The 26,679-nt window shown below is 43.8% G+C and overlaps 1 protein-coding gene across 2 annotated transcripts in view; it reads right to left on the bottom strand.

The window, feature by feature from the left end:
- LOC140424480 (proteasome activator complex subunit 4-like) overlaps positions 1-26,679 on the bottom strand; it is a 231,193-nt gene that overhangs the window by 174,252 nt on the left and 30,262 nt on the right. Inside the window, exons 3-8 of one of the 2 annotated variants that reach the window (XM_072507869.1) lie at positions 26,503-26,619; positions 23,438-23,497; positions 22,381-22,425; positions 3,026-3,175; positions 1,931-1,994; positions 269-343 (exon numbers count right to left, since the gene is read on the bottom strand). In XM_072507869.1, coding sequence (XP_072363970.1) covers positions 269-343; positions 1,931-1,994; positions 3,026-3,175; positions 22,381-22,425; positions 23,438-23,497; positions 26,503-26,619 — 511 coding nt within the window. The remainder of the gene's footprint in view (positions 1-268; positions 344-1,930; positions 1,995-3,025; positions 3,176-22,380; positions 22,426-23,437; positions 23,498-26,502; positions 26,620-26,679) is intronic. The other variant, XM_072507870.1, reaches the window with a different exon arrangement.

Raw genomic sequence — 26,679 nt, 5'->3', positions numbered from 1 at the left:
GGGGTGGGGTTTGGAATGTATAAGTTATTGATGATTCTTTTTCATTGGTGTTTTGGATTCAAAATGTTGGGAGCTGTTTGAGGGCGGGTGGGATAAGGGGGTTGTTGGCTAGGGGATTGCCATTGTATTTGTTATTACTGTTGATTATCTATTGTTGTAAATTTTGATAAAAATGTGAAAAAGGAGAATAAAAATATTTATATAAAAAAATACGTCAAACTACAAAAAAAAGCTAACTTATACACCTTAAAACAAAAATGCAATTTACCTTTGGAATGTATTCATCCCAATCTATGTACCCAATGTTATCCGTAGCCAAACGTGCAAACAGGTTTACCAAATTCTGTCAACAACAGAAAATACATTTTTAAATTCCAATGAATTAACTTTATTAAGAAACAAATCACAATTTAGAACCCTCCTTAAAATAGATGGAAATTTGTTACATTATTGGAAATCATGATTTAAGCAATAAAAAAGAGCCAACTCTCAAAATAATTACAGCTATTTTTGATCAATTAATCCATCATTGCACAGGGTGATCCCAAAAATGTTAATTCTTCACATTTACATTCGCCACCAAATGGAATTTAAATCTTTCATTTGCAAGACTGAAAAGTCTGAACAAAAATTGCTTCACAGAACTACCAGCAATTTGTATAACATGCTGTAATTTGTTACAACTTGCATTTATATAGCACCATTAGGATAATGTGCCAAGACACTTCACAGAGATATAATCAAAATAATGGCCACCAAGACAAAAGAATAGGCATCGGAAGATATGAATAGAAGTCGTCAGGTGAGTTTTAAGGTGCCTGAGAAAATGAATAAGGGGCTTAGCGAGAGAATTTCATAGCATCGGGCTTTGTTGGCTCAATGGCAGCCAGTGGTATGGCCAGTTGAAGAAGGACAACATTTTTAGAGAACTACGAGATTGGAGAAGGTTACAGAGATAGGGAAGGGCTAGGCAATGAATGGACTTGAACGCACTTATAAGAATTTTACATTTTAAAGCTTTTGAAAACAAGGAAGTCATTCGGCCAATAAGGTTGCCTCCACATCTTGGAGCTGGGATATGATGCAGGCAATAAAGTTTTAGATGAGCTGACACATAGGGGAGTCGGGATCAAAGGTCATCCAGGAGAATATTTAAATCTGGAGGTGACAAAGGTGGGGATGAACTTTTCAGTGGCATGTAGGATGAGATAGAGGCAGATGGAGGTGAAGATAGGCAGTCTTTGTGATGGAGAAGACACAAGATTAACAATTGAACATAAAATGTTGGAAATACGGAGTAGGTGTGGCAGCAGTTGCAGAGAGAAAAACAGAGCTAAGAATTTAGGACGATGCCATTCATAACACTATCTTTCTGAAATTTAGAGTTGAGCATTGTCAGCATACATGTGGAAACAGACCAATATCTTCAGATATTTCAAGGCATTCTCAGTATTAGTTGTGTCAGCTGGTAGCATTCTCATCTGGGTCAGAAAGTGTGGGTTCAAGTTCCACTTCAAGACTTGAGCGCACACATTAAGGCTGACACTCCAGTGCAGTATTGAAGGAATACTACACCGTCAGAGGTACCATCTTTCAAATTAGACATTAAACAGACTCGGTCTGTCCCCTCAGCTGGACAATCAAGATCCCGTGGCACGATTCTGCAGAAGAGTAGGGGAGTTATCTGTGCTGTCCTGGCCAATGCTCACCCCTCAATCAACATCACTAAACCAGATTATCTGGTCATTATCACATTACTGTTTGCGGGGGCTTGTGTGCAAAACAGCGGCTACATTTCATACAAGAGAAACTATGAATTAAAAGCACTTTCACTAACTATAAAGCACTTTGGACATTGTGTGATTGTGAAAGGTGGTATATAAATGCAAGGTTTTTGTTATTTAATTAATCCATGGAATGATTGGCTTACCCCTTCCCACTGAGGGAGGTTCTGAACTGTGACGTAAAGGCCTATAAATTCATCAAACCAAAGCCTGTAGGAAATAAAACCAAGATAATTCAAAATACATTACTGAAAACATATCAGCAATTTCACCATCAATAAGCAAAAGAATCGGGGCCCTTGTATAGATTAATATGTACTTACCTTCAACTGGCTGATCGCCGGTGTCAGCAAAGTGTAGTCTTCAGGTGACAAGATAATCCATAGAATCCCTACAGTGCAGAATGAGGCCATACGGTCCATCACGTCTGCATGGGCCTTCTGAAAGAGCACTCTACCTAGGCCCACTCCCCCGTTTTTGGACTGTGGCAGGAAACCAGAGCACCGGGAGGAAACCCATGCAGATACGGGGAGAACGTGCAAACTCCACACAGATAGTCACCCAAGGCCGGAAATGAACCCAGGTCGCTGGCGCTGTGAGGCAGCAGTGCCAACCACTGAGGTTTGGGGGCAGGGAATAATTGGACCAAGCTGCACAGAAATAGCTAAGTTTCCATTTTGAAGCGATATATTGTCCATCTATTTTCATATTTAGAATAGAAACTACTCATGTATAATTGTGCTATAATTTCTCACTTTTATCTGTGGGGAACTGCAATGGCTCACACATCACAAGGGTGCACATCACAATACGGCACTTCTACATAGGTAGCATATGTTATTACTGCAAATATTGAATTTATCATGAAATAGTTGCCACGCGCACAAGAGTACAATTTTTAACATATTAATCAATTCCATAGCATTGTTAATAAGTTGAAGGTTATATCTTTGTATGGCTGCTTTTCTCACTGTCTCTCTTTCTCTACAGTTTTGCACTCCCCAACTCCACTGGCAGTTGATCAGAGGGAATTACTAGGCAAATAAATGTTCCTACTTTCCCCAAATAATGAGAAGCGCAGGGAATGAATTGCAACAGCCCAGGCAAGTCCATCACTTTAGCAGTCTTAATACAGAGTCAGAGGAAATGAATGGCTTTCACAGTTTGAGAATGGTGCACACTAAGGGAGAACCATTCAAAAAAAATAAACTCTAAAATAGAATATCTATCCCCATACTAACCTGAATCCTTTATGGTGCAGATGAGGAGGAAGGGAGGTAGGGAGGAACATTTCAAAATAGCTGATTGCCTTCTGCATTGTGACATCAAAGGGACACATTTGTGGTTTCCATTCATCTAACATCTCTGCTGTAGCTTCACTTGGAAAATACCTGGGCACACAAGAAAGCATCTCTGATCACACAAGTATTTCTGATCACACAAGGTCACCACATTCCAACACAATATTGAAAAACAGCACACTTGTGTAATAAAACATTTTAAAATGTACACAAACAATTAAGTAAGCCACTTACTAATAGGGCTTAACTACTTCCCCCTTTTAATTGTTCACTACCAGCTTCAAAGAGCTCAAACACTGTAAACAAAAGATGACATGGCAGTTTGGTTTAACTGCTCCCTGAATGGTGCAAAGAGTGACTCGTTACTGGAAAACAGAACTTGGGAGTCAATAATTCATGTCTATTTACTTTGTTGAAATGAGTCATGGATTTCTTAGGAACATTCTTTGTTCAATGTTCTAAGGAGTCGTAACTGGGGGTACCCCAAAGATGCACTAATAATAATATAATAATAAGCGCTTATTGTCACAAGTAGGCTTCAATGAAGGTGCTGTGAAAAGCCCGTTGTCGCCACATTCTGGCACCTGTTCGGGGAGGTCGGTACGGGAATTGAACCCGCGCTGCTAGCATTTATAAATTTATAAATTCCTCCAGGTGCTCCGGTTTCCTCCTGAAAGACTTTCTTGGTAGGTGCATTGGACATTCTAAATTCTCCTTCGGTGTACCCGAACAGACGCTGGAGTGTCGCAATTAGGGGATTTTCACAGTAACTTCATTGCAGTGTTGATGCAAGCCTACTTGTGGCACTAATACAGATTATTATTATTGCAAAGGGATTGGAAAATAAGCTACAGTTACAGTTGTACAGGATTTTGGTGAGACCATATTAGAATACAGTGTGCAGTTTTGGTCTATATATTTACTTTGGAAGGCAGTACACTGAAGATTCACTAAATTGGTTCCTGGGATGAGAGGCCGAGTAAATTGGGCCAATATTCTCTGGGATTAAAAGAATGAGAGCTGATTTTATTGAAACAGACAAGATTCTGAAGGAGCTCGATAGGGTAGATGCTGAGAGATTGTTTCTGATGTTCAAGGAATTGAAAATATGCAGGACAGTCTCGGGAGAAGGGGCCAACCATTTAGGACTGAGATAGGGAGAAATCACTTCACTCAAAGGGCTGTGAATCAGAGGAATTCTCTATCCCTGAGTTCCAGTCATTTATCATAGAATTTACAGTGCAGAAGGAGGCCATTCGGCCCATCGAGTCTGCGCCGGCTCTTGGAAAGAGCACCCTACCCAAGGTCAACACCTCCACCCTATCCCCATAACCCAGTAACCCCACCCAACACGAAGGGCAATTTTGGACACTAAGGGAAATTTATCATGGCCAATCCGCCTAACCTGCACATCTTTGGACTGTGGGAGGAAACCGGAGCACCCGGAGGAAACCCACGCACACACGGGATGTGCAGACTCCGCACAGACAGTGAACCAAGCCGGAATCAAACCTGGGACCCTGGAGCTGTGAAGCAATTGTGCTATCCACAATGCTACCGTGCTGCCCATTTAGCTGTGTAGTGAGTGTTTATGGCTCGGACTTTAAAATCACAGTCCCTGGTTTTGGATTTTCCGAACCAAATGGAATATTTTCCCTGTTCTACCCTTGTTTAATCATTGTAAATGGCTCAACTAGATCACCCCGCAAAGCTTAATAATTAAAAGAATACAAGCCATGTGTATGTAATCTGTCCTCAAAAGATTTTGTGACATTGTTCCATGAATTGGTGTTGTACACCAAAAAAGGCCACGAAACATTGCCCAATGCCAAACCGTGAATCCAGTGGCCAGATGGTATCAAATCAATACTCTTTGCAACTAGAGCATCTACACTGCATTCCAATCTACTCAAGATAAAGGCCAACATTGCATCTGCATTTTTGGCTACTTTTGGACCTGAGCACTAGCTTTTAGTGCTGTGTACAAGCACATCTAAATCACTTTGTTCCCCCAAAACTACTAATCTCAACAGTTAAGAAAATATTCAGCTCATCTTTACCGAATTCAAAGCAGATATCTTAATCACAAGGAACTTCATCTGCCATAGTTTGTCCCACTCACTTTACCAAGTTTTGTAACTTCCTGCTACATCTACAGAAATCACTGCAACGATCAACTGAAGTGGCATCTGCAAACGTAGATGTAAAACTCAACTTTTTCATCCAAGGCATTATAATTGTGGCGAACATTACTTTTTTATATCCCACAGCTCAGAAGCTGAACATTCTTGCTCCTACTTCCAATGCAATTTCCAGCAAGTCAAAGTTATCTCCAGCTCCATACACTCTTATTTTTCCTAACCTCTTGCATGAACTTATCAAATGTTTTCTGGATGTCCAAACAGATAATATCCAATGACGTCCCGTATCCAAAATTCCAGTGAACCCGTCAAATAATTCATAAAAGTTAGTCACTAGCTCGATTACTCTTCACTTTAATCAAACAAAGCCTGATCAAAGACTCAATCGCCCTTGAATCTGAAGATAGATTATAATAACTTCCCCACAATTCATGTTTGCTATGAAAGATCTGTCAGTTCAATAAGTTGGAATCGCTATTTTATTTGGTGGGAAAACGTCAAATTGGAAAATGCTCATTATTCTCAATTTGCAGCCCAGGACAAATGGATGGAAAAATGTTGCTCTTACCAGTGATATTTACATCCCATGAAATAATAAATAGCCTTTTACGATCAATCTGCATTTGCAGCAAAATTGAACACCTCGAATAATTTTCATCATCTTTAACAAGAGAACAGCAGCATCAATTAAGTAAATGTTGAGATCAAATGGAAGAGAAGGTCTGAAGCATAGCAGGGATGAAGGGACACAACTGATTTGATTGTAGAATGGCACAGAGGAAGATGTGCAAAGGTGGATTTTGGAAGTGCAGGAAGGGGAAAAAAGTCTGATCTCAGGAAATAACTATTTTATTCTGCAAATGAAACTGCTAAAATTTGGTACTTCATGCAGTACCATAGCAGGACTGTAATTTTTCAACATGAACAGGCCGAGGGAACAGCAGTTGCCTGAGCTTATCGCCCTCTCCAGAAGTCATGAGAGACAATGTAGAGTAAGGGTGTACAAGCGACAATGAAGATTCTTTTCCCATGTCTTGCAGATTCATTCACTAATTTCCTGTTTCCCGCTCCCTGCTCGCAATATGTCCCATTTAAATCTGCCCCGAGGTCCCCATTCCCCCGCCAATATAGTTTTAACTCCCCCACCGCCGCCCCAACAACAATTTGGGACAGCACGGTGGCTCGGTGTTGAGCACTGCTGCCTCACAGCGCCAGGGACCCGGGTTCAATTTCGGCCGTTGGTCACTGTGTGGAGTTTGCCTCGTGTCTCCATGGGTGCTCTAGTTTCCTCCCACAGACCAATGATGTGCAGGTTAGATGGATTGGCCATGTTAAATTGCCCCTTAGTGTGTGTAGAGTGCTCGTTCAAGGGGACTGTGTGGACTTGATGGGCTGGGTGGCCTCCTTCGGCACTGTAGGGATTCTATGATAATTTCCCTGCAGGACATTTGTCCCAGCCCTATTTATTTCTCAACACTCTGGCTTGTACAGATTCCACCTTCCCCATGTAGCCATCTGGGATGGCCACTTCCAACTAGGTACAGAGAAACTCGCAAAGCCTAGCGGGTAAAATGGACAAGCCAAGACTTGGGCAGGCTCAGAGCCTGAAATGCATATTTGTAAACAAGAAGTCCAGATGGTATCGAAAGCCCGTCCAATTAGCATTTTAATGGGGCCGATTAGCATTTGATGGCCCATCTTCACCAAAACAAAGGACTGGTACTCGAGCAACCGGGACAGTCCCTGACATTTCGGCGCCTCTCCCTGTTCAAAGGAAATGCAAATAACGGGGTCAGTGACCGCTTGGGACATGCTCGGGACACGCTCAGCCATCCAGATCCCCGCCCACTTATTGACTAAGGAATTGAACAGAGTGATCAGGGATCACCCAATTAGTAGGGCCCAAATCGAAGGACCGCCCAAAAGAGCACGACACCCCCACCGAGTACAAGAAGAAGAGTTTGCCATATGTTCACTCTCTCTTGGTCCTGGTACCCCGGTCACGGCCATTGCCAAGTGCAGCAACACCAGAAGCAAGTACAAGTTCAACACCCGCTTTCAGACGGATGAGCCCAGCTGAGCAGCAGTTACTCCTTCGAACCCGATAGATCCAGAAGTGAACGGCGGCCACTGATTTCTGACCTAAGCCGGGTGCCCGAAGTTAAGTACAGGTTGTCTTAGGCGATAGGTGTAGTTAACTAGTAGTGTTTATGGTGCATGACTAATTGTGTGTAAATAAAGTACCCTTAACCTTTAACTGACTAACTGGTGTTTGGCTCTTTGATCGATAGCCGGTTGAAACTTGTGGTTGTATCATTTGATACCTGGCGACTCCAAGCATCAGGACATAGATAACATAGAAAGGGCAAATTCACGGATTGTCATAATTGAAACAGAACCACAGAAAAGACAAGTAAAAGAAACTCGCAACACCCAGAACCAGTCTCAATGTCCCAGAAATCTGAAGCACCATGAAGCCACGCATTCATTAGGTGCATTCTCTTATTTCTATACTCACTGGCACATAGTCTTGGCAGTAATCCGGAGATTACTACCCGAGAGTTCCTGCTCACTACGCTCAATCCTAAATTCTTAAACTCAACCTGCAGGACATCATCCCTTTTTCTACCTATTTGGTTGGCACCATTGTGGACCACAACTTCTGGGTGTGCACCCTCACCGCCCAGAATGCTCTGTGGATACTCGATGATCTCCATGCCCTTGAACGTAGGGAGGCAGCAGACCATCCTGCATACACGTTTGTGACCACAGAAGCATCTATCTGTTCCCCTAACTAACAAATCTCCGATCACTATCACTCTTCCCCTCTTCTTCCTCCCCTTCTGTACAGCTGAGCCACCTGTAGTGCTACAAACATGGCTCTGACTGCATTCCCCAGAAGAACAAAAACCCTCACCAGCATACAAAATGGAATACCAATTAGTGAGCAGGACCTCAGGAAACTCCTGCACTACCTGCCTGGTACTCTTAGACTGCCTGACAGTCACTGATTACCTTTCTGCCTCCATGCTCCTAGCATGACCACCATTCTGAACAGGCTATGTAGATCTCTGCACAGTGATTCAAGCCGCCGCTCAAGATCCAAAACAAGTATCTCAGGTTTCTGTAGCTTGTAACACTTCCTGCACATGTGGTCATCTTCATCACTGGTAGCATCCATAACTTCTCACATACTACAGGACACACACTCCACGTATCCGAGCTGCCTTACGATGTCTTCACTTCACTCACGTTAATGGCCCCGAGGCCTCGCTGTTCAAACGGGCCGAGGCCTCGCTGTTCAAACGGCCCAAAGTTGTTTTTTTTATTCATTAAGTGGATGAGGCATCACTGGCTGAGTCAGCATTTACTGCTTATCCCTAATTCCGAGGCCATTTTCAGAGGGCATTTAAGAGTCACCCTTTTGCTCATTCACTGATGAAACTGCCTTGATGTCTCACTGTGCAAACTGCCTTAAAATCTCACTGTTTAAAGTTACAGGAGCAGGAGGTAATTATTTGGCCATTCAGGTCATTTTGGCCTGCTTCGTCATCAATCTGCCTCAGTTCCACATTCCTGCACTATATTCATTTCCCTTGATTCTTTTAGAATCAAAGAAACTATCAATCGGTCTAGAATATACTGAAGAACTGAGAATCTACAGCTCTTTGGTATAAAAGAATCCAAAGAGTCACAACCCTTTGAATAAAAAAAATTCTCAAGTCTGAAGGGCCATAATAATAATCTTTATTAATAATAATCTTTATTATTGTCACAAGTAGGCTTATATTTACACTGCAATGAAGTTACTGTGAAAAGTCCCTCCTCACCACATTCCGGCACCTGTTCGGGTACACTGAGAGAATTCAGAAAGTCCAATTCACCTAACAAGCACGTCTTTCGGGACACATGGGAGGAAACCGGAGCACCCGGAGGAAACTCACGCAGACACGGGGAGAATGTGCAGACTCCGCACAGACAGTGATCCAAGCCGGGAATCGAACCTGGGACCCTGGAGCTGTGAAGCAACAGTGCAAACCACTGCACTACCTTGCGCCCCCATAAGACAAGGTGGAGTTTGAATCATTAAATACTTTCAAGGAGTTAAGATATATTTCTGATTTTTTTTAAAAACAGGATATGGGGAACAGGCATGGGGGTGGATTTGAGACCAGGAAGAGATCAGCCATGATCTGATTGAATGGCTCGAAGAGCTGAATTGCCTACTTCTGTTCCTAATATTTATGTACCTATGTACCTAACCCCTTATTCTGAGACTGAGTTTTCAGACAGGAGAAACATCCACCTAGCATCAACCCTTTAAGCACCTTGTTTCAATGAGATTACCTCTCAATCTTCAAAACTTCAGGGACTATAAGCCAAGCAACTCCATTTCTACTCAACACACAATCCCCTCATTCAAGGAATCAGTCTACTGATCCATTGTTGTATTCCCTCTAAGGTAAGGATATATCATGCGATACCGGGAACAACACAGGGCAGCCTTACCAAAGCCCTATATAATTGTAATAAGACTTCTTTACCCTAATATTTCAAAATCTTCGTAATAAAGCCAAGATTCAATTTACCCTCTTATGTCTTGTTCGACCTGCATGGTACCTTCGTGATTCATGTGCAAGAATACCCAAATCCCTCTGAATACCAACACTCTCAACATTTTTTAAAAATCCACTTTTCTACTTGTCCTACCAAAATGGAGAACTTCACACTACTCTACATTGTATTCCATCTGCCATGTTTTTGCCCAATGACAGCAAAGAACTGGTTTTCTTCAAATGAGCACACTGACAAAATAATAAACATTCAAGCGGTCAGTTAGGTACGTTCTGCAGAACACAATGCCAATATTGGAAATAAGATGTTTTTCTGATTGAAAGGGTTAAAAAGACAAAATCACACAAGCTGCTAACTGCCGAATTCTCGCAGACTGCAGAGACAGGGAACTTTTTGAAAAGACACTAGCTGCCTTAGTTTCAAGCTGCCTACAGATAACATCCAAGGACCAGCAGGGAGTTAAATTAAACAAGAGGTTTTAGTTACAGGGTTCGCACATAAAAATTCAATTGAACACAGTGCAGTTGCAGCTTGTGTGTCCACTTTTGGACAGCACAAGTGATTAGCACTGTGGCTTTACAGCGCCAGGGTCCCAGGTTCGATTCCCTGCTGGGTCACTGTCTGTGCGGAATCTGCACGTTCTCCCCGTATCTGCGTGGGTTTCCTCCGGGTGCTCCTGTTTCCTCCCACAGATGTGCAGGTTAGGTGGATTGGCCATGATAAATTGCCCTTAGTGACCAAAAAGGTTAGGAGGGGTTATTGGGTTACGGGGATAGGGTGGAAGTGAGGGCTTAAGTGGGTCGGTGCAGACTCGATGGGCCGAATGGCCTCCTTCTGCACTGTATGTTCTATGTTGTTCTATGTTAAAACAAGGTACAATGGGAAAGGCATTTGGTACACCACTGGTCAAGTTTATTCCTGGCGTACCCATGTCGAGAAATTAGTAGATAAATAGAGAAAATACGTGCTTGGGGATATTATATGTCCAAATTGTGATTTGATAATTTGCTCATGTATTATACATTATGTAATCCTAACTATTAGTTGTGAATGAACATTTTTTAAACAAACCAGCTCTTTTAATTATGCTAATTACTTGTAAAATAAGCTAAAGGTCAATCGCCACTGCATTTCTTTGTTCTGGGAGCTGGCAAGCCAGATAGTGGATGTTTAGCTCCTCTGCTATAGCTTGGATAGAGATCTTGAACTGGAACTCAAGTGTCATCTGATCAGTTGGAGGGAAGTGAGGCACATTATAGTCAAATAGTTGTGAAACTCCCACAACACTCATGAAGAACATCTTGTTGAAAGTGCCTGAAGACGTCACACTTTTGTTATGCTCACGGGCAAAGAAATGACATAATTTGCAAAAGTACAAACATATGCACCTCTCTACACAGACTAGTTTGTGTTCCCTATTTTATTCGCAATTTACACAACCTAAGACAGTTTAAACATACATTGTACAACACTGAGTCGCACTATGGAACTTTGGCAGTTTAAACTGAAGAGGTGCTTGCATGGCAACCTACAAACTAGCAAATGATCATCAAACTGTGGTAATCCTTAAATACCCAACAACTGAAAAAGCAATTAATATTGGTGTCATTACATGCAAAGTGATAATAATAATAAAAACCGTTATTGTCACAAGTAGGTTACATTAACACTGCAATGAAGTTACTGTGAAAAGCCACTCGTCGCCGCATTCCAGCGCCTGTTCGGGGGCACAGAGGGAGAATTCAGAATGTCCAAATTACCTAACAGCATGTCGTTCGGGACTTGTTGGAGGAAAGTGGAGCACTCGGGAGGAAACCCACACAGACACGGGGAGAATGTGCAGACTCCACACGGACAGTGAGGCAAGCGAGAATCGAACCTGGGACCCTGGCGCTGTGAAGCAACAGTGCTAACCATCCCATTTACACTGAAATTGCAGTTGGTCAGGTTTATCATTTGTCGACTTCCGGTGGCGGCATGTTGGGAGGGGGGGGGGGGGGAGGGAAAGAGAGAAAGAGTCGCACGTTGGGTGGCTCCTGCTCGAGGCATGTTTTTAGGAGTTTAATGCCCAGTCCCAGGAGCAATCTTTTGATGATCAGAGTGTAGGAAGGCATAGGGAAGGTGGAAAATGTCGAAAAATCGGAAGAAAGCCACCTTCCAGAAGGAAGGGAGTGAGAGTTCACCGTCGAATGAAAGGGCCAACCCAGGAGCTGGCAAGATGGCAGAAGCTGGTTTGCTGGGTGGGGCCGCACTGCTTACAGGAGCAAAGATGACTGATGTGATGGCTTTGGAATTGGAGAAGCAGTTCGCAAAGCACATGGCGGTGTTGAGGAAGGAGATGACAGTGGCGTTGAAGGGTGTTAGTTGAGGAGGAAATTGCCCTGGTGAAGGTGGCTGTGTCGAAAGCACCGGGCGAGGTGCGGGAGCAGGGTGAGAAAATGAAAGGAGTGGAGGAGGCCATGTCGCAGCACAGCGATCAGCTCACCTCGATGGGGGAGGAGCTGCAGAGGGTGGTCGAGACCAACAAAGGGCTGCGAGCAAAGTTGGAGGATTTGTAGAATCGATTGAGGCGGTAAAATTTGAGGATCATGGGCCTGCCCAGGAGGATGGAGGGCCCGAGATCGACGGAGTACTTTGCCAAGATGTTGGCGGAGTTGGTGGGGGAGGGAGGGGATCCCTCTCGGTATGAACTGGATCGGGCTCATCGGTCGTTGAGGCCTAAAACGAAGGCGGATGAGCCGCCAAGAACAGTGATCATTTGCTTCCACAGGTACCAAAGAAGTCCCGAGTTGGGCGAAGCAGAAGCGGGAGGTGCAGTGGGCTGGTGCTGGTGTGCGTATTAACCAGGACTTAACTGTGGAACTGGCGAGGTTGCGAGCGGCTTTCGGCCGAGTGAAGATGGCACCATATAACAGTGGGTTGCGGTTTGGCGTGGTGTACCCAGCGAAGTTGAAGGTGACCTACAACTCCGGAGGCATTTCTGAAGGCAGAAGACTTGAGGCAGAAGTGAGGAATGGGACTGAGGATTGGTCGGGGAGTTGGAAGAGTATATATAGACTTTGGTTTTATATTTTTATATCATGCTGTTATATGGGTCAAAGCTTGTCTTCGTTTTTTGTAGCGACGGGTTTTCTGAGATTTGTATGCAGCACGGGATAGGTTTGTTTGAGGGGGGTATGTTTTTTCTGGTTGTTTTCCTGGGCAGGGGCCCCCGCACTAGCAATCTTAAGTTAGCTAGTGAACGGAGGTGCGATGGGGGGAGGGGTTGCATACATTGAGACCTGGTGATCATGTTTTGATGGGCCTAGGCGGTGTGAAAAGGGGTGGGGGATCGATAGTGGGTGAGGTGTTTTGAGAGGAAGTGGATGGGGGTTTCTGGGATGGGGGTTTTGATGGTAACAATGGATGGGGATGGTCAGGTCCAGTGGGCAGGGCCCGGAGTTATGATGATTGGGGGAAGGGAAAGGGGGGGGTGCGCAAAGAGACCCCCGGTTAGGTTACTTGGAATGTGAGGGGGTTAGGGAGGACCAGCGAAGAGGTCAAGGGTGCTTGTGCACCTGAAACGTTTTCAGTCCGATATGGCTATGCTGCAGGAGACTTATTTGAGTGTGAAGGCTTAGGAAGGGCTGGGTTAGTCAAGTGTTTCATTCGGGGTTTGACTGCAGGGGGTAATGGTTTTGGTTAGTAAGAGAGTGAGGTTCCAGATGGAGAAGGTGGTGGCGGACCAGGGAGGTAGGTATGTGATAGTGACAGGGGCATTGGAAGGGGGGATTGGTGGCATTGACAAGTGTGTATGGCCCTAACTGGGACGATGTAGGGTTCGTGAGGAAGGTACGTGGGGCCGTCTCTGACTTGAATTCACATGAGCTGATAGTGGGTGTGTCTGGAACTTGAGGCAGGAACCAAGGTTGGACAGGTCGCAGCGACGCTCACTGGCTCAGTCGGGGGGGGGGGTCAATGTGGGCATGGTTTTGGAGAAGGGGACAGTGCAGAGGCCAGGGTGACGATTGGGTGTGGGGTTACTGGGGGACCGAGGTATTTGTGAAAAGATTAGGAAGGAAATTGAGGAATACGTGGATTTGAATTGTACGGGGGAGGATTCGAAGGTGGTGGTATGGGAGGCTCTGAAGGCGGTGGTGAAGGGGCAGGCGATATTGTTTTTAAGGCGGTGGATAAGGAGGAGAGGGTGGAGCGGCAAAGGTTGACAAATGAGATGTTGGAGGTGGACAGGAGGTATGCAGAGGATGCAGATCCAAGCTTTTGGGTAGAAGGAGCTACAGGCGAGTTTTAATCTGTTGTCCACAAGGAAGGCGGTGCGCCAATTGAGGCAGGCGAGGGGAGCAGTTTATGAGTATGGGTTGAAGGCATGTTGGTAGGTCAACTTCTCCAACTTCGGAAGGAGTCGTCGGCGAGGGAAATTGTTCAGGTGCGGGATAGGACAGGGAAATTGTTGGTGGCCCCAGATCAGATTGGGAGGTGCGTTAATTCCTGGATGGTTTGGAATACCCGAAGTTGGGGGAGGAGTTTAGGGCCACATTAGAGGGGGCGATAGGGAAGCTGGAGATAAAGGAGACAATTGGGAGGATGCAGTTGAGGAAGATAGCAGGGCCGGATAGATTCCCAGTGGAGTATTATAAGAAATTTAGGGATACGTTGGCACTGCTGATGGTGGGGATGTTTGGGGAGGCGAAAGGGAAGGGGGTGCTGCCACAGACTTTGGGACAGGCCTTGATCTCCTCACTGCTAAAGAAGGATAAGTTTCCGATAGAGTGTTGGTCGCACAGGCTCATATCGCTATTGAATGCGGATGCGAAGATATTGGCGAAGGTGTTGGCGGTTAGGTTGGAGGGATGCCTCCAGAAGGTGATAGGGGAGGACCAAATGGGGTTTGAGAGAGGGAGGCTGCTATTCTTGAATATTAGGAGGGTGTTAAATGTGGTTATGTCGCCGACGGAGGGGAGGGAGACAGAGGGGGTGGTGGCGCTGGGCGCAGAAAAGGCATTTGATTGTGTAGAGTGGGGGTATTTGATGGCGGTGTTAGAGAGGTTTGGGATTGGTCCACAATTTGTGGAGTGGGTACGGTTATTGTATATGGAGCCGAGGAAGAGTGTCCGCACAAACAGTACGAGTTTGGGGTATTCTGCTCTGCACCGGGGAACCAGGCAGGGGTGTCCTATGTCCCCTCTGATATGTGCGCTAGCGATTGAGCCTTTGGCTATTGCACGGAGGAGTTCGGGGGTGTGGAAGGGAATAGTGCCGGGGGCGGGGGGGGGAAACGACATAGGGTGTCTTTGTACACGGATGATTTATTATTGCATGTATCAGAGCCAAATGCACCGATGGGGGCATACTGGAGCTGCTCCGAACATTTGGAATTCTTTTGGGTACAAGGTAAATTTAGACAAAAGTGAATACTTTGTGGTGCCCCTGCCAGATATGGGGGGGGCTGCCATTTCGTAGGGCGGTTGACCCACTTTAGATATCTGGGGCTGCTGGTGGCGCGGGATTGTGGGGGGCTCCATAGGTACAATTTTACTAGTGTGGTGGGGAGGATGAAGGTGGACTTGGCAAGGTGGGATGGTCTTCCTCTGCCGTTGGCAGGTCGGGTGCAGGCCATTAAAATGAATGTGTTGCCACGGTTTTTGTTTATATTTCAGTGCCTGCTGATCTTTCTACCAAAGGTGTTTTTCAAGAAGGTGGAGAAGTTGATTACCTTGTTTATTTGGGGGTGTGGGGATGCGTGGGGGGGGGGGGGGGGGGGTGTAAAAGTACTTCTGCAGAGAGGATGGCAGGCAGTGGGGTTGGGCCTCCCGAATTTACTGTATTATTACTGGGCGGCGAATGCTGAAAACGTGAGGAATTGGGTCCGGGGGGGGGGGGGGGGGGAAGAGAGAGAGAGAGAGAGAGAAGAGGACCAGTGGGATAGAATGGAGGAAAGTCTGTGCAGGGGGCCGGAGCTGAGGGCACTGGCAACAGGGCCGTTCCCGATGGCCCCGGGTAAATACTCGGGGAGTCCGGTGGTGGTGGCGACGTTGAAGATCTGGAGGCAGTTGAGGCAGCACTTTAAGTTGTGAGCGTTGTCAAGAGAGGTGCCGATTAGGGGGAAACCATAGATTTGAGCCAGGGAAGTGGGATGGGAGATTTCGGAGATGGGAGTTAGAGTATTAAAGGACTTGTTTCTGGGAGTTTGTTTTGCGAGGCTGGAGGAGTTTGGGGAGAAACATGGACTGGGGCAGGGGAAAGTATTTGGATATCTGCAGATCCAGGATTTTGCCAGGATGGAGGTTCAGAGCTTCCCGATAGCGCAGGCCTCCGCATTGTTGGAAGAGGTATTGACGACAGGGGGAATGGAGAAGGGGCAGTGTCGGCGATTTATTGGAAAATTCTGGGGGAGGACAAGGTATCGCTGTGGGGATTAAAGCTAAGTGGGAGGAAAAGTTGGGGGAGGTTATGGAGGACGGGCTAAGGTGTGAGGTGCTCCGGAGTGTAAACGCCTCAACCTCGTGCGCGAGGTTGGGGCTGATACAGTTGAAGTTGGTATATAGGGCGCATCTCACGAAGGCGAGGATGGGCCGACTTTTTGAGGGGGTGGAGGATGTTTGTGAGCTCTGTGGGAGGAGCAAACCATGTTCACGTGTTTTGGTCCTGCCCCGAAGCTGGAGGGGTATTATAGGGAGGTTTTTAAGATTATCTCGGGGGTGGTGCATGTGAGGCCCCTAGAAGCCATTTTCGGGGTGTCGGACCAGCCAGGGCTGCAGGCGGGTGCGGGGGCAGATATCTTAACCTTCGCCTCGCTGATTGCGTGAAGGCGGATCCTGTTGGGGTGGGAGTCAGCTTCCCCTCCCTTTGCCTCGGCGTGATGGGGGGACCTGCTGGAATTTCTGACGCTCGAGAAGGTGGTTTGAGTTGAGGGGGAGGAAAGAACAACAAAGAACAAAGAAATGTACAGCACAGGAACAGGCCCTTCGGCCCTCCAAGCCCGTGCCGACCATGCTGCCCGACTAAACTACAATCTTCTACACTTCCTGGGTCCGTATCCCTCTATTCCCATCCTATTCATGTATTTGTCAAGATGCCCCTTAAATGTCACTATCGTCCCTGCTTCCACCACCTCCTCCGGTAGCGAGTTCCAGGCACCCACTACCCTCTGCGTAAAAAACTTGCCTCGTACATCTACTCTAAACCTTGCCCCTCTCACCTTAAACCTATGCCCCCTAGTAATTGACCCCTCTACACCGGGGAAAAGCCTCTGACTATCCACTCTGTCTATGCCCCTCATAATTTTGCAGACCTCTATCAGGTCGCCCCTCAACCTCCTTCATTCCAGTGAGAACAAATCGAGTTTATTCAACCGCTCCTCATAGCTAATGCCCTCCATTCCAGGCAACATTCTGGTTAATCTCTTCTGCACCCTCTCTAAAGCCTCCACATCCTTCTGGTAGTGTGGCAACCAGAATTGAACACTATACTCCAAGTGTGGCCTAACTAAGGTTCTATACAGCTGCAACATGACTTGCCAATTCTTATACTCAATGCCCCGGCCAATGAAGGCAAGCATGCCGTATGCCTTCTTGACTACCTTCTCCACCTGTGTTGCCCCTTTCAGTGACCTGTGGACCTGTACTCCTAGATCTCTTTGACTTTCAATACTCTTGAGGGTTCTACCATTCACCGTATATTCCCTACCTGCATTAGACCTTCCAAAATGCATTACCTCACATTTGTCCGGATTAAACTCCATCTGCCATCTCTCCGCCCAAGTCTCCAAACAACCTAAATCCTGCTGTATCCTCCGACAGTCCTCATCGCTATCCGCAATTCCACCAACCTTTGTGTCGTCTGCAAACTTACTAATCAGACCAGTTACATTTTCCTCCAAATCATTTATATATACTACAAAGAGCAAAGGCCCCAGCACTGATCCCTGTGGAACACCACTGGTCACAGCCCTCCAATTAGAAAAGCATCCTTCCATTGCTACTCTCTGCCTTCTATGGCCTAGCCAGTTCTGTATCCACCTTGCCAGCTCACCCTTGATCCCGTGTGACTTCACCTTTTGTACTAGTCTACCATGAGGGACCTTGTCAAAGGCCTTACTGAAGTCCATATAGACAACATCCACTGCCCTACCTGCATCAATCATCTTAGTGACCTCCTCGAAAAACTCTATCAAGTTAGTGAGACACGACCTCCCCTTCACAAAACCGTGCTGCCTCTCACTAATACGTCCATTTGCTTCCAAATGGGAGTAGATCCTGTCTCGAAGAATTCTCTCCAGTAATTTCCCTACCACTGAAGTAAGGCTCACCGGCCTGTAGTTCCCGGGATTATCCTTGCTACCCTTCTTAAGCAGAGGAACAACATTGGCTATTCTCCAGTCCTCCGGGACATCCCCCGAAGACAGCGAGGATCCAAAGATTTCCGTCAAGGCCTCAGCAATTTCCTCTCCAGCCTCCTTCAGTATTCTGGGGTAGATCCCATCAGGCCCTGGGGACGTATCTACCTTAATATATTTTAAGACACCCAACACCTCTTCTTTTTGGATCTCAATGTGACCCAGGCTATCTACACACCCTTCTCCAGACTCAACATCTACCAATTCCTTCTCTTTGGTGAATACTGATGCAAAGTATTCATTTAGTACCTCGCCCATTTCCTCTGGCTCCACACATAGATTCCCTTGCCTATCCTTCAGTGGGCCAACCCTTTCCCTGGCTACCCTTTTGCTTTTTATGTACGTGTAAAAAGCCTTGGGATTTTCCTTAACCCTATTTGCCAATGACTTTTCGTGACCCCTTCTAGCCCTCCTGACTCCTTGCTTAAGTTCCTTCCTACTTTCCTTATATTCCACGTAGGCTTCGTCTGTTCCCAGCCTTTTACCCTGATAAATGCCTCCTTTTTCTTTTTGACGAGGCCTACAATATCTCTCGTCATCCAAGGTTCCCGAAAATTGCCGTATTTATCCTTCTTCCTCACAGGAACATGCCGGTCCTGAATTCCTTTCAACTGCCACTTGAAAGCCTCCTACATGTCAGATGTTGATTTGCCCTCAAACATCCGCCCCCAATCTATGTTCTTCAGTTCCCGCCTAATATTGTTATAATTAGCCTTCCCCCAATTTAGCACATTCATCCTAGGACCACTCTTATCCTTGTTCACCAGTACTTTAAAACTTACTGAATTGTGGTCACTGTTACCGAAATGCTCCCCTACTGAAACATCTACCACCTGGCCAGGCTCATTCCCCAATACCAGGTCCAGTACCGCCCCTTCCCTAGTTGGACTGTCTACATATTGTTTTAAGAAGCCCTCCTGGATGCTCCTTACAAACTCCGCCCCGTCTAAGCCCCTGGCACTAAGTGAGCCCCAGTCAATATTGGGGAAGTTGAAGTCTCCCATCACCACAACCCTGTTGTTTTTACTCTTTTCCAAAATCTGTCTACCTATCTGCTCCTCTATCTCCCGCTGGCTGTTGGGAGGCCTGTAGTAAACCCCCAACATTGTGACTGCACCCTTCTTATTCCTGATCTCTACCCATATAGCCTCACTGCCCTCTGAGGTGTCCTCTCGCAGTACAGCTGTGATATTCTCCCGAACCAGTAGCGCAACTCCGCCTCCCCTTTTACATCCCCCTCTATCCCGCCTGAAACATCTAAATCCTGGAACGTTTAGCTGCCAATCCTGCCCTTCCCTCAACCAGGTCTCTGTAATGGCAACAACATCATAGTTCCAAGTACTAATCCAAGCTCTTAAGTTCATCTGCCTTACCCGTAATACTTCTTGCATTAAAACATACGCACTTCAGGCCACCAGACCCGCTGTGTTCCGCAACTTCTCCCTGTCTGCTCTGCCTCAGAGCCACACTGTCCCTATTCCCTAGTTCTCCCTCAATGCTCTCACCTTCTGACCTATTGCTCCTAGAAGGGTTCTACAATTCATGGGCATTGTTTATCATGCACTTTCAAGAATTGGATGCCATCAAACATTATTGGGGGTGGGGGTTTGAGTATATTGATTATTGTTTACTATGTATGGGATGACCGTGGACTTTTTTTTTGGTCTTTCTTGCATTTTATTTGGGATGTAGGGGTGATGTTTGGGTTTGAATGTTGGAGAGGACGCTGGTTGGGGGATTGCTATTGTATTTGTTGGTTATCTTTTGTTGGCTGCATATTTGATGAAAGAGTGGAAAAGGAGGAGAATAAAAATATTTTTTAAAAAGGTTCATCATATATCAAGTTGCGGGTATATCCTTACAACCTCAAACTCCTCTTCCTTTTTTTAAAAACATGCACAAGTTCCATTTCAACAATGATTTGAAAACTTAGCTTCATACCGTACCATTAGCTCAATAAAACATCCCAAGAATGGCAAAGGGGTGCAGGAAGGGAATTTCAGTGCTTCGGGTCTGATGAGTGAAGGCACGACCACCAATGGTGAAGCAATTAAAATCAAGATTGTTTAAGAAACGGGAATTAGATGAGCATAAGTAACTCGGGGGATTGTGGGGGTGGACGAGATTACAAAGATAGGGAGGGATGAGGCAAAGAAGAAATTTGAAAACAGGGATAAGTATTTTAAAATCAATAGGCTGCTTGGCTGGGAGCCAATGTAGGCCAACAAGCACAAGGGGGACAGGTGAATAGGACTTGATGCAAGCTAAGGCACAAGCAACAAAGTTTTGGATGCCTCAGGTTTACGGAGAGTAAAATGTGGATGGCTGGCAAGGGATACATTGAATAGTCATGTCTTACGGTAACAAAAGCAGGAATGGGTTTCAGCAACAGATGAGCTACGGCAGGGAAATTATGCTACAAGAGAAATAAGTGATTGTCAGCATGACGCGAATATCTGGTCAGAACATCATCTGTCATATGACACAAAGTTTGTGAATGGTCTGGCCAGTCTCAAACAGTTACCAGAGAGAAGGATGGAGTCACTAGCTAAGGGATGAAGTTTGCAGCATGGATCAAAGACAATGGGCTGGATTCTCCGATTCTGGGGCTATGTCCCCACATCGGCGTGGGAACGGTGGCGTTTTACGCCAGACAAAATGGCGTAAAATGGCCACCGATTCCCCGTTTTGCTGGGGGCTAGCATGTTGGTGTTGGCAGCGTAGAGCACCCGTCTCTAGCTGCCGATGTGGCCCGGAGAATTGCCCGGTCCATGACCGCGCATGCGCACATTAGCTGCCTGTAGCGGCTGCGCTGTGCTACATGGTGGAGGTCGCTCGCGGACCCAGCCCGCAAAATAGTGCCCCCCTCCCTTTGGCCAGCTCGCGCGCCCCGGACCATCCCTATGTTTTATGAAATCACTCCTGGAGTGAGGTATCCTTTCCTCACCTATGTGCCTGGCAATATTATAATACTATGTACATGCTTTGATTATGATTGGTAACTGTACTCATATGTAACACATTATGTAATCCTAATTATTAGATAGTTTTTGAACACGTGTCTTCTTTGGATTGGTGTATGTTAATTACTTGAGATAACACACAAAAGTATAATCACTCATTTCTTTCTGTAATCGGGGAGAGGATAAGTCATCTGGTGGTAGCTCAGCTTCCCTGCTGGCTTGTAATAAAGTTGAGTTTGTGTCGTCTGATCAGTTGGGGAGTGAAGTATGCTATAGTTGAATAACTACCGCTGAATAAGTTCCTGCAACAGAAACCTACTGCATGCACATAAAACTTGAAAAGTTAGACTGAGAAATACAAGTAAAACTCGCCACTTCGCAGAATTACTCCACATTTTATTTCCAAACTTCACAGTAACACACCCATGCAGACCTTTGAATATCCCCTTTATTACAAAGAATTAGCAGCAACCCCTCTTAACGAAAATAAATCTTCACTTGGGACAACATTAGAGCATGTCTCAAAAAATTATTTGAGGAAACAAAGATTTAGAAGCTGTGTATTAACAGCTTATTTGTTATACATAATCTATAGAGTACTAACACTAAAACATATTTGGCATTGCAACTCATCACTAACTTACATTACATTCAGTGAGTTGAACACAACAGAAGATGAGAAAACATACATCGGATTGATTTGAGGCCTACTCATCATCCTACCTAATGTTGGTCGCACCGTCAAATGAGTTGAATCGCTGAATAACTCAAATGACTGGAATGATTGATATTGCACGTTCCAATCCCAGTAAAGAAAGTCAAATGTGAAATGGATTAAAATGTGATGGTTTACCAAGTGTTGAAGCATTAATTTACTGCAACTTAGCTATCATGGGATTGTCACAGTTACTGATTTCCCTTATCGTTTGGTTGCTCTTTTTATAAACTATTCCCTCCTCTCTCCACCATTGATTGCTGAAACTATCCTTTCAGTCCTGTTTCATCTATTCTTTTAAATCAGACTAAACCCAGCAATCTGGCCAGCTTCATGGAAAGAAATTCAAATTTCAAATACCTAAATATTATATTGTAAATATTCCTTAATTGCTTAAACTGAGAATAAAATCTCAATGGGATGTAGAAACTCAAACATCAAAGGAAGAAATCAAAATGAAGACCTTTAAAATACATAGAAAATATGATAGCAAAATCTGCACTTACGGTCGACAGCACTTCACCAGTGTCTTCAACACATTTTCTACGGAGCTTAAAAGAGAGAGAGAATTAGTAAAACTTCAGTCAGAAGCAACATTCAAAGCAGTTCATCAGTGAGGTATTGTAGCAATGATACGTTGCATGTGAAGTCTGAAACAATTAGATATCAATTACTACTTCCATGATTGCATCCTGCTCCTACATCCATTGTTTCCACACAAGGCTGATCAATAAGATGAACACTGCGCACCATCTTTCAGAGCACTATATTTTATAACTCTATTTGGAATGTAAAGGAAGCTGGGACACAAACTGACAGGGATTTACACATTATATACTCTACTTGTGTTTCTTCCTGGTTTATTTTACAAAGCCATTCCGCACTTAGTTTATCTTCTTCTGATATAATGAACCACAAAATGTCAGTATAATTGTCATAACAAAATTGAAGAGTGAATGGAGTAAATTTATGTTTTCACTTTTCTAAATGCAGGATAAAGCAGATTATATTCACAAACCATCTCAAACATGGACGCAGTTCAAATATAAATTGCTTATTAAATTTTGTATCGAAGCACCTTGAACATTACAGCTGTGTATAATTGGATTTTAATTCATTTATTCTACTTCTGCACATGAAACCTCACTTGAATAACAAACATCTGTATGCAATTTTCCTGTAATGACCCTGTCTATGGCAAAATGAATCCAACAACAATGTCATGACTGGAAATAGAGTATATAAAGAATATTATACTTTATTTCTGCTATTTGTAACTGAATGTTTTAATCTATGCAAGACACTTTTATAAGTTCTTCTGAGCAGTTATTCGTTGATGCATAGAAGGCATTTATGTAAATAGCAGCCCCAATCCATCTCAAAGGGAAATTTAAATGCAGTGCGACATTCTCAATAGTGGTGTAATGTTATCAATTTGTTCTTAATCAAATAATGCACAAGAAAAGATGCATTTTTAGTAAAATTGTTACATCTGTGTGATAAGCACCACATTTAAAAAAACATGCATTATTGATCGGGCAAGCATATAAACATCTTCCTTACCACCTATGTAAAACACTAAGCACACACGATTTAGGGGAGGAGAAGCCTTGTCGGAACGAACTGAATAATAAAGAGAAATAGGTCAAACAGGGCACAAAATCAATGAATTAGCAACACTGGTGTATTAATGCTCAACAAGAGCACATGGACAGTCTTTGGCATTTAAGTGGCGCTCACACAGTTACAGTAACTTGGCATCTCATATGTATTTTTGAAAGGACAGTAAATTAAAACATAATATTTCCACAGCACCATTGAGAATGCATTGCACTGCACATCAGTAGTAGCAATTTTGTCTGAATATTTGCACCTATCAAAGGAAAAAAGTGGGGCTTTTTCATAAAAGATTTTGATTAAATTTTATAAGCACCTTCATAAAGTTCAATCTTTGACAAATGAAACTGATCAAGGAAAGCACAGAGGTTCAAACATAATAGTAAGACACATAGAAGCAATCTCAATTAATTAAGAAATGCAATTACTTCAACATTCAACAAGGATGATTTAATAGGTTTGATTTAATAGTCATTATCGAGGGGTGGTTGCAGTGACCAAAATTGAGAACAAAATATTCTGGGGTAGAGAGGGACAAAATGGAAATGGAGGGTAAACCCTGATAATAAAGGATGGGATAAAAACAGTAGAAAGAATCTTAACTCAGGAATAAACAAGAAGCAGAATGAGTCTGGGTGGAGCTAAGAAAAAGCAACAACAGAAATCCTTGGTGGGAGTTGTTCATAGGTCTCCTAACAACAATTGTTGTGTAGGGCAGAGTATTAATCAGGAAATTAGTGGTGCTTGTAATAAGGGTAATACAGTAATCATGAGGTCTTTAACTTTCATAAAGCCTGGGGAAACCAAACCTGTAGAAATATTGTGGAAGCGGTATTCATGGAATGCATACAAGATAGTTTTCTAGTTCAGAATATTGAAGAACTAGAGAACAAACTATTTTGGATCCAGTATTGTGAAAGGAGAAAGAGTTAATTAATAACCCACAGTAAATTGGCCTTTAGGGAAGAATGAGCATAGTCTGATAGAATTTTATATTGAGTGTGAAAGTGACTTACTCAAGTACAAAATTAGGATCTTAAATCTAAACAAAGCAAACTATTTAGATACAAGAGTCAAGTTGATAAGGTAGGTTTGGAAACAACATTGAAAGATATGACAGCAGCATTTCAAGAATTAATACATCATTGGCAACAAATATACATCTCTTTCAGGTTCGTAAAGTCTGGAGTAAAAGTGCTCCAACTATGGATAATAAAAGATTTATAACGTTGCCAAAAAGAATATTAAGCATAAAGATGGGGAAGAATTTAGAATTCAACAAAAGAGGAGCAAGAAATTGATAAGGAAAGAGAAAACAGGATGAGGGTAGACTAGCAAGAGACATAAAAACAGATTTCAAACATTTATATCAGTATGTAAGTAGAAAGAGATTATTGAAAGTAAATGTCAGCCACCTGAGGCAAAGATAGGTGAAATTAAAAATGGGAATAAATCCAGAGATATTAAACTAATATTTTGTATTTGTCTTCATAGTAGAAGATACAAAATGCATTCTGGAAATAGTAGCGAACCAAGGGTCTAGTGTGATTCAAAAATTTACAGAAATCATTTTAACAAAGAAACCAATAGGACTAAGTTGCAATAAATTCCCTAGACCTGACAACCTATATGAAATCACAGAATTCCTAAGTGTAGAAGGCCATTCAGCCCATCGAGTCTGCACCGACCCTCTGAAAGAGCAGCCCACCCGTCCTACTCCCTCGCCCCATCTCCGCAATCCCATAACCTCATTTAACCTGCATATATTTGGATGCCAAGGGGCAATTTTTAGCATGGCTAATCCACCTGACCTGCACATCTTTGGACTGTGGGGGGAAACCAGAGCACCCGGAGGAAACCCATACAGACATAGGGAGAAAGTGCAAACTTCACACAGAGTTACCCAAGGCTGCAATTGAACTCGGGTCCCTGGCGTTGTGAGGCAGCTTTGCTAACCATTGTGCCATTGGTTTAAAAGAGGTAGCTCAGAGACAACAGATTAACTGGTTTTAATCTTCCAGAATTCCTTAAGATTCAAGGATTGGGAGATAGCAAACATTAGCCACTATTTAAGAAAGGAGAAATAGAGAACTGGGGAATAAGACAGTTAGTCAACATCAGTTGTAGGCAAAATGTTAGAATCTATTACTGGAGATGTGCTAACACAGCACTTAAAAAATAATGATATGATTGAGCAATATCAAAATTAATTTATGAAAGAGAAGTCCTGTTTGATGGATTTTTTTTTGAGGAAGTAACTTGGAAGATGGATAAGTAACGTATTTGGATTTTCAAAAAGCATTCGATAAGGTGCCACACAAGAGGTGATTATACAAAATTAAGACATGGATGTTTAGGGATAATATTTTAGCATGGATTGAGGATTGGTTAATGGACAGAAAACAGAGTAGGAATAAACTGGACATATTCTGATTAGCATGCTGTAACTAGTGGGGTACCACAAGGATCGGTACTTAGCTCAACTATTTACAATCTGACTGGAGGCGATTGAATGCAACATACTCAAGTTTGCTTATGGTATAAAATCAGATTTGAAATAACATGATGAGGAAGCAAAGAAGCTGCAGAGGGATACAGATGCGTAGGGCAAGTGGACAGGTACATAGCAGGTGGAATATGACATGGCAAGTGTGACACAGTGTTCACTATGGTGGGAAAAATAAAAAGGCAGAACATTTTCGAAATGGTAAGAGATTAGGGAATGGTTCATTGCATTCAAAGGGATTTTGGTGGCCTTGTACACAAAGTTAACATACAAGTACAGCAAGCAATTAGGATCTCAAATAGTATGTTAGCTTAGTTACAAAAGAAATGGAATACAAGAATAAAGAAGTCTTATGACAAATATACAAGGCACTGGCGAGGCCTCACTTGGAAATGCTCCCTAGCAAAGGGCAGCAAAGCAGCAGAAAAGGAAAATGCTTTACAGAAAATAAATACTGCAAAATACCAATTCAGTAATAGTTCAACAATTCAAAAAATCTACTTACTTTGGGAACCAGTTCAGTCCAAGGTGTTCTGTCTTTGAGTACAGAATTCTTTCCATCATTTCATACAGTGGTCTCCATGGCAACTGTAAATCTTCCCTTGATAACAGTTCTTTTTTTCTAGGCGATAACAAATATACAAAAATGTAACTTACAAAAAGGTAAGTGAATCAGAACAAA

Source organism: Scyliorhinus torazame, chromosome 1 (assembly GCF_047496885.1).
Source record: "Scyliorhinus torazame isolate Kashiwa2021f chromosome 1, sScyTor2.1, whole genome shotgun sequence".
NCBI classification, from domain to species: Eukaryota; Metazoa; Chordata; class Chondrichthyes; order Carcharhiniformes; family Scyliorhinidae; genus Scyliorhinus; species Scyliorhinus torazame.
Note: the sequence above shows the minus strand (reverse complement) of the source record. Positions and strands in the feature narration are given on the sequence as shown.